The sequence below is a fragment of the Prionailurus bengalensis genome, chromosome C2 (genome assembly GCF_016509475.1).
Source record: "Prionailurus bengalensis isolate Pbe53 chromosome C2, Fcat_Pben_1.1_paternal_pri, whole genome shotgun sequence".
In the NCBI taxonomy this organism is placed as follows: domain Eukaryota; kingdom Metazoa; phylum Chordata; class Mammalia; order Carnivora; family Felidae; genus Prionailurus; species Prionailurus bengalensis.
This window is the reverse complement of record NC_057350.1, coordinates 106,406,014-106,415,163: the sequence shown is the minus strand read 5'-3', so window position 1 is coordinate 106,415,163 and position 9,150 is coordinate 106,406,014. Positions and strand designations below refer to the sequence as shown.

Genomic DNA, 9,150 nt, shown 5'->3' with positions numbered 1-9,150 from the left:
ACTTTCCATGCCAACTGACCCTGCATTAAGTCCCTCTGTTTCCCCTTTAATAACATCTGTCACTCTTGTAATTGCTTGTTTAATATCCACCATTTCTTAGATTGTAAAACCGTAGAACACGGAACATGTCTAGTGTTTTCACCATTGTGTCACTTGTGTTTTGCCTCATTTCTGACACATAGAAGATACACAATATATTTATAAATGAATGAATAAGATGAATTAATAATGGACTCAGAATACCAGTGGCATAGAGCAAAAAGAGTACAGCACTTTTTTCCTTGCCCTTTAATATCCCAGCTAGGCCACCACAAGGCTATATTGTGCTGATGGCACCACCTACTGGCCAAGTAGGAATTTATCTAATCTATATGTTTCTCCACCTTTTTTGGTTATTCCTTCATAAAGAGGAGAAAGTCCTAGAGATACTTCCAGCTCAATTTTTTTCTTATCTTTTTCCTTTCTTTACTAGAACCACAACCTGGTCCTCATTATCAGACCAATTTGAATACCCTTCTAAATATTTTCTTTTTTTTTCCCTTCTATTTTCCATCCCTCTCCTTGTCACTGCTATTAAAAATCACCCTTAGGGGCGCCTGGGTGGCGCAGTCGGTTAAGCGTCCGACTTCAGCCAGGTCACGATCTCGCGGTCCGTGAGTTCGAGCCCCGTGTCGGGCTCTGGGCTGATGGCTCGGAGCCTGGAGCCTGTTTCCGATTCTGTGTCTCCCTCTCTCTCTGCCCCTCCCCCGTTCATGCTCTGTCTCTCTCTGTCCCAAAAATAAAATAAAAAAAACGTTGAAAAAAAAAAAATCACCCTTAAACATCCCATTCAACTTTTTCTGCTCTAAATACTTTATGTTTCCCCGCAGCAATGTTTTTCAAACTATAGATAACAATCCACTGATGGTTTGTTAAATCAATTTGATGGTTCACCACTGAAATGTAATATAAAAAATCTGAAATATAATAAAAGATACCAGCATACATTACATGTAGTTGGGGAAATAATATTTCTTGAAATTTTTGTTTCAGTTTTAATGAACACATATGTACACATACACATCCCCTTAGCACACGCATGTGTCTTGGATTGGGATGTCAAATATTTGACGTATGAAAACCACAGTCAGTAGCATTAAGTTGAATAAGTATGATATTAAAATCCTTCAAGCAGTATTTTGTGGTTATGAAACTTGAGTTTCAATGTGGTTTCTGCTGTACAGTGACTTGAGCATAACCTCTTTGAGCTTCAGATTTCTCATCTGTACAATGGGGAAAATACATAGTTGGTAGAGGCTACTGTGAAAATTTAATAAGATAATACATATAAAATGTTTATGACAGTGTTTTGTATATATTATGCGGCCAATGACTATTAGTTTTCTGCTTATCCAAACTTATTTCCTACTTTTATCCTCAACTTTCACCAAATTGTTCTTTGTTATCTAAAAATAGCCTGAGTTTTTTCACCTCTAATCCTTTGTTTTAATATCTGTCTCATATGTATTACCTTTCACATCTTAACCTAATTCCTTTCTACAAAACCCAGATCAACTACCACCATCTCCACAAAATCTTCCTTGATCACTGTAACACCCAGTGATTGTCTAATAAACTCATTAGAAGCAGTGATCATATATCTATGGATATAGAATTTTCCAGGACAGAGATTCATGCTTTGACAAAGCTTACAGAATGAAAGAAGGAAAGGTTCAATGGTAGTGGCACCATTGAAGGGTGAGAATGAACGAGATACATTCTCTACAACTTGGTTAATTCCATGGGATTTATAACACCCTCCTTTTGTTTTTTTCTCCCCCCAAAGTGGCCCAATATTCTGCTCTTCTCTTTGCTTAAAGGAAATGACTCTCATGCCTTAAATATGAATGTTGAGCTAAGGAGTAAAAATCAAAAGAATAGCAAATGTAAAAAAACAACGTTTTCTTTTTATAGTGTGGTTATTTATCCATTATCTATCAATAGGAGACTTTAGGACTCTGTGAATTCATTAAAATGAACAAAATTGGATATATATCAGCTTTTTCAAATAAATACAAATTATCAATATTATTTTTATAAAGGTTAACTCTCTGTATTCAACTATATTGAGGCATTATTTCTGTTTCTAGTCACCAGATGGCCATGGATATGGAGAATAATATTGAAAAATATCACCTCAATCTACAGCCCCTGGAATCAAAGGTGAAAATGTAAGTTATTTCAAAGTTTACATTAAAACATTACAGTTCTCGGGGCACCTGGGTGGCGCAGTCGGTAAAGCGTCCGACTTCAGCCAGGTCACGATCTCGCACTCCGTGAGTTCGAGCCTCGCGTCAGGCTCTGGGCTGATGGCTCGGAGCCTGGAGCCTGTTTCCGATTCTGTGTCTCCCTCTCTCTCTGGCCCTCCCCCATTCATGCTCTGTCTCTCTCTGTCCCAAAAATAAATTAAAAACGTTGAAAAAAAACAAAACAAAACAAACAAAAAAAAACATTACAGTTCTCATTTTATGAACTTCTACACTACTCTTGAATTTGGGGGTATAAGAATTAAACATTTACTTGTTTCACATTTATGTGTTAAACATTTCTGTTCTGAACAGCAACAAAGCCGTTTTGGGCGAACAGCACCATCTACTGGATGGTGTGGGGGAATTATTATATTGTCGTCCCATCATCATTTCTTGGTTTTCCCCTTTTAGACAGAGTGCATTTTCTGCTGTTTTGTCTTAGTAACTTGGTTAATTCCACCTTGGAAAACTTGGTTATTTTTATATCATGCCATTTCTTTTATCACACACACATGCACGCACACACACAGGTTAATGCTCTGAGAAGCATGTATCCAAGAATTTTAACATGTCTGAGCCTGGCTAGGATCACTGATAATTTACAAAAAAGCCCAAAGAGGAATCTTTTAGAAAAGAAGTCACCCTGAAGAAGGGAGACTTCAGGTGTACAGCTTTAAAGAAGAATAAGCCATGGATTTGGGAACTGAGACAGAAATGATGCAGATATATAATATCCTGCTGGATAAAAGCAAATATTAACATAAACCCTTGTAAATCTACATTAGCCCTGGATATCAGTAAAAAGCTTGTATCTGAATGAGAACAGTGGGATACCTTCAAGATAAAGTTCAGACATGGCTTCTGAACCTGTTGGGTCCCCCACTGTAGGAAGCCCTATGTCATGCTTACTAAATGAATAATAAACCAGGCTACCAAATTTATGCAAGCAATGTGTCAGCCTCACTACACAGGATGTTAGTTTTCAAACATAGGTTGTTTTATCCTTAGGAATTTTCTCATTAAGATAACGTCCTCTTAAATGAAAAAGTGCTGGAATGGAAAGTTGTTTGTGTGAAAAATTAGAGTGTTTAATTTGAATGCTGAAATGAAGCTAGGAATCCTCCCTGGTGTTTTTTGGTTTTCATCATCTCTGATATGTATAGGCAGAGAGGCAGGTGCCAAGAGGAGGAGCAGGCAAAGAAAAAATCTCTCTGCCTGAGATTCCAGCCAGCTCAGAGAGTCTGGGACTTAATGTGTAGCTGGCTTGATGGAGGAATCTTAGGTCAGTGAGGTGCAAAAAGAATGGTTTTATCTCTTCTAATAACTCTGAACCCCATTTCCACTCACTGGAGGGGGATGAGGGAGAGAAAACTTAATCTTGTCCAATAATGGAATTTGAGTCCCATCAGAGAATTTAGTCCAGTTCAGTGACTCTTGTCTAATCTGGTTATTAAATTCTTAACTCTCATGACAGGTTGAACATCTCCCCTCTATACACATTAGACTTTTCCTGCAGCTGTACAGCCTACTGTCCTCTCTAGTCTCTCCTCTTTCTAGTTGTCCCTTCTCCTTGTTATCCCTCTCCCACCCCTCATGTGCCAAACACCCAACTGCCCCAAGATTTTCATTAATGGTAAACATTTCGCTCCCAGGCAGTTGTTTCCTTAAAAATAGGGGTCGGGACATTGTGGGAAGCACATTTCATCTCCCCTGAGTCTTCCACCAATGGTGGAGGCTGTGTTTCTCATTATGTCCCTTGCTCTGCTGGGACATCTCCCTCAGGCTGACCTTGGCATCCTCAAGAGGGTGAATTTTGGCATACCCTCCTCCCCACTTCCCAAAGGATGTTCTTTAGACCTGCAGAGCACTGGGTATGAAAGATGGGACCTTGTCCCAGGTTCAGGAGTCACTGTCACACTGCACAGGCTTTCTGTTAAGGTCTTCTTTTCTTGGTGGGAACCTGCTGAACATCTGTCTTCCCGTGGTAGGTAGAGAGAAGTAGGGAAAGCGATGGTTACTACACTATAAAATCCGCTTTACTGGAAGCTCTCCTCTCCCTTCTCTGATGAGGAGGAGAGAGGGAGACTAAGTTCCATTGAAGGTTTTCTGGACAGTCCAACCTCTGCAACCCCTGAGGTGGGATGCATTTTGGCAGGCCAGTCTCTGAGTGTAAAAGATAATAAGGCCAGATGAGAACTGTTCTCAGGTGTGGGCTGCCTCCATTTTATACCTGCACTGATGGGAACCCAAGGTGGAGGTTGGGTGGGGCAGGAAAGACTCTCAGTTGTTTCCTCATACTCAGGCCACCTAAAAAGAAAAGGATTTGATAAGGAAGCCTAAACCTCTATGTGGAGTGCAAAGTATCAGTGGAAGTAGAGACCTCCAGGGAAAGGACACATGTGAGTATGTGGATGGAATTTAGAGGAAATGTCAGGAAGGGTGCATTACCTGGTTCACGAATGCGACCATTAACAGGTAATTTTGAGTTTTAGAGTTGGAGGATCAAAGGACCGCATTGAAAGGGCAAAAGCAATCAAGATTGCACAGCTATTAATAAAAAGTAATTTTGGGGAGGTGAAAGGCAGGTTTTCTGAGGGTCGAACAAAAGCAAGCCTCTCAAGTCAGAAAACTTGGTGAAAGCAAAAGTAATAAGTGAAAGCACCACAGTGAAGGCTGTCAATGCAACTCGAAGACTAAAGACAAATATGTTAGGAGGCAAGGCTGGAACGAGGGCCTGAGGAAGAAGGCTCACATCAAGGAGCACATGGTTTAGCACAGAGGCCTGACTGCAAAGGTAGGAAATGGACTCTCCAAACTCCATAAAACTGTTACCCTTTACATGGGGTCACATCTTGGATGTAATAAGATCCGAAACCCACCTTCTAAATACAAACTGTCCCTTAACAGTTGTTCGTTAAGTGTGTGCAATCCCTGTCCTGATGTTTTAAACATGTATTTATTTTATTATTGAACAACATAGACATCTGTTGAATACAGATCATCTTTTGAAAGTCTGCTCATTAAATGTGCCCAATTCCTCTCCTTATTTTTTATTAATGTATTTGATTTAGTGATAAAAAAAAGTTTAGATTCTATAAAAGACAAAGAGAGAGACAGACAGACACACTGGAGGAAAAAGACAATTCCCAAAAGAATTTAAAAGATATTTCTCAATGAAGCCTTGTTAGACTGCATTTGTTTGAGAGTAATGCCTATCAACTTTAGTCAAAAGCTTAATTAAAAGAAGATATGAGAGAAGAATGGTTGAAAGCATAGACTTTGGAGTTAGAGCAAATAAGGCAAATCCCAGTTCTGCTCCCTACCCACTGTGTGACCTGGGAGCACTGCTTACCTGTCTGGGCCACAGTTGCACTTCTCTATACGATGAGAACACTAACCGTGTCTTAAAGGATTGTAGTGAACTTTCAATGAGAAAATCCTCCCTGCCAAAATTCTGACCGAATGCATCTTTTCCATGGGAGTTACACTGTTCCAAACATGTTTTGTATGCCAAACTGGGCTAAGAAAATATTGCCCATAAAGATCCTCAGGAATCCAGCTTATCACATCAATGTATGTGATTAGCACACATTGCTTAAAAATTTTTGAAAGTGTTTGATTTTCTTAAGTGATTATAATGATTTATCTAGGGCCTCTATTGGTCACGTTTGAGGCTGACTTAGATACCTTATCCTTGACTCCTTGCAAGAATTACACAAAGGTTATTGTTATTCCTGTTTTTTTGGGTAAGCACAATGTAGGCCAATAACTGTAGTGCTTTGCCCAAAGGCCACAGCTAATGAGAAGTAAAACTGAGCAAGAACCTACATCTCTCTAAACGTACTGAGTTTCTGGGGGGTTCCAGTTCACAATGGCTATGCAGGAAGATCTTGAACTCACCTCCTTCCACAGGCATTACTGACTCTACAGCCACATATGGAACAATATCCCCTGAAAAAAAAACCTAAAAACTGGTGGAGCAACACCTTTACATCACGCAAATGAGAGGGAAACCACATCAAAACAGGTAGGAAAGGCTAGGACATAATCTTGCAGTAAACCCCACCCTGAGCACAGTGACTCACAGTCAGGAGGGAATTCAAAACACAGAGCTCCTTCCTGCCTGAGGAAAGAAGGATTGTACTCTACACCAGGCACCCCCACTACTAAGACCAGCACCTGAAAGACGAGCCCTCAAAACATACAGCTTTGAAGACCAAAGGGGTTCCAGTGCCTGTGAGACCTACAGGTCTGTGGCCAACTGAAGATGGCTCTTAAAGAGCCCGCATGCATGGATTCACCAGTCCCAGGGCCCCATGCAGAAGTATCCCTTTGAAAAGTACCCAGACTTTATGTGAAAAGACTGGTTTCCTAATTTTAAAGTATTAGTCTGAGAGGCAGGGGCCTGCTAGGTTATTCTCTGGGGTCAGAGAATGGTGGGAGCCATCTTCCTGCTCTCTGCCTTGCTAAAGCTGGTGGGTGCCATCTTTTTAATTTTTTTCCTTTTTATTATTTACCTTCTTTCTCTTTTCTTTCTTCTTCTCTTTTCTGTTTTTGGTGGGTGCCTCTTTGCATTCTCCGTCTTTCTTGCTCCAGCCAGTGAGCACCATCCTGTACTCTCCGTCTGCTGCACTCCAGAATACCATCTCCCAGATGACAGCTTCTACACAGGTTGGGGGCCTGGTGTTGGTGACTGTCACCCAGAGAGCACCCCTTATCACCTGGATCTGGAGGCCAAGGGGTTTAGATTCCTGGGTTCCATGGAGCTGTGGCAGTTAGACAGTTCTTGGCAGACCATCATTCCTGAGACACTGCATAGACAGCAGACTGAAACACACATTCACTCTTTCTGAGAAAGAGGCCTATTTACTGGTCCACGAGCTTTGGTCTGAGTGACAGGCTTCTGGTTTCAAACATATCTCGGGTCCTGCATGGGAGTCTCAGGTAATGGAGGCCAGTGAATTCAATCTCCGTGCTCTCCCTTGCTCCAGCTCACTGGAGTCTTAGAGAAAGGAGCTTATACCTTGTCTGGTGCCCTGATTTTTGCAGCTGCTGCCAGGGTATACCTCCCTACTGCCTGGCTCTGGTGTGACTTTCAGGCCCCATAGGACAGTAACCAGTAGACAGAGTCTTTAACAGCTACCGCTACCAGGGTACAGCAAGAGGCTACAGACCCAGGAGCTCCCTACGATGTAAAAGAGGCCTATTAGCTTATCATCATAGCTGCAGCCTGAAGGGCAGGCTTTTAATTAAACACACATTGAAGGACTGACTATAAACCTTTTCTGAGACCTCGGAGGCCAGGTACTACCTTTAAACTCTCCCTCTGCCACACTCCAGAGTACTAACATGTCTTGGACGGGAGCTCTTACATGTGTCTGGTATAAGAGCCAGACTTTACATCCCAGTCTGTAGATCTGGTACCCTGATTTTTGTGGCTGCTGCCCAGGAGATACCCTTTGATCGCTTGGTTCTGGTGACCAGGAGGGCTTACATTCCTGGGTCCTACGGGAATGTAACAATTGGAGACACAGCAGGCTTCCACCACAGGGCCCTGAATAGACAGCAGATGGAACACACCCTTAGCCACTCTGTAAAAGAGGCCTACTTGCTTGATGTGGAGCTTGGGCCTTAGAGGGCAGACTTCAGATTTGGTACACATCTACAGGCCACAGATATGCTCTTAGGGAACATAGGCTGGGGGATACCGTCTTTGTGCTCTCCTTAGGCCTCATTACAGCTCAGCCAAATCTCCCAGAAAGAAGATAATACACTTACCTGGAGTCCCAAATTTTGCAACTGCTACCCAGATCAACTGGCTGTGGAGGCCAACACAGTTTGCAATTGCAGCCCCACGGGAATGTTTACATTTGCTTACTTTAAAAACTTCTGCCTGAGGGTCTGGCTTCCAATCAGCCTGAATTTAGGTGCTGATTAAGATCCTCCCCTTGGGGCGCCTGGGTGGCACAGTCGGTTAAGTGTCCGACTTCAGCCAGGTCACGATCTCACGGTCCGTGAGTTCGAGCCCCGCATCAGGCTCTGGGCTGATGGCTCAGAGCCTGGAGCCTGTTTCCGATTCTGTGTCTCCCTCTCTCTCTGCCCCTCGCCCGTTCATGCTCTGTCTCTCTCTGTCCCAAAAATAAATAAAAAAAAAAACGTTGAAAAAAAATTTAAAAAAAGATCCCCCCCTTTAGGGAGATTTTAGCATAGCTTCCACTACTGGGAGCTATTAAAAATAAAATAGGCTGCTTAGACAATCACAAAGGTTTGAGAGACAGCCAACAGCTAAGGCAGGTTGAACAATAAGCTTTATCTGCTGCATAAGGCCGACCATTTAATGCTCCAAGAGGTGACTGTTTCATCTAATGCATAGAAAGTGGCAGTATCAAGGAAGATGAAGAAACAGAGGTATGTGTTCCAAATTAAAGAACAAGATGAAACCTCAGAAAAAAAAAACCCTATAATGTGGGGCGCCTGGGTGGCTCAGTCGGTTAAGCGGCCAACTTCGGCTCAGGTCATGATCTCGCGGTCTGTGAGTTGGAGCCCCTTGTCAGGCTCTGTGCTGACAGCTCAGAGCCTGGAGCCTGTTTCATATTCTGTGTCTCCCTCTCTCTGACCCTCCCCTGTTCATGCTCTGTCTCTCCCTGTCTCAAAAATAAATAAAACGTTAAAAAAAAAAAGTTAATGTAACAGAAATAAGTAATTTATATAATAAAGAGTTTAAAGTAATGCTCTTAAGATCACTGAACTTGGGAGAAGAATGGATAAGCACAGTGAGAACTTCAGTGAAGAGATGGAAAATATAAGAAAGTTCCAAATAGAAATCACAGAGCTGAAGAATGTAATAAAAATGTTTAGTATC

At 42.0% G+C, this 9,150-nt stretch overlaps 1 protein-coding gene across 1 annotated transcript in view; it reads left to right on the top strand.

Annotated features, from left to right (window-relative positions):
* The first annotated feature begins 2,129 nt into the window (after positions 1-2,129).
* LOC122491791 (schwannomin-interacting protein 1) overlaps positions 2,130-9,150 on the top strand; it is a 575,458-nt gene continuing 568,437 nt past the window's right edge. The window contains exon 1 of the mRNA XM_043595021.1: positions 2,130-2,210. Coding sequence (XP_043450956.1) covers positions 2,137-2,210 — 74 coding nt within the window. The 5' untranslated portion in view covers positions 2,130-2,136. The remainder of the gene's footprint in view (positions 2,211-9,150) is intronic.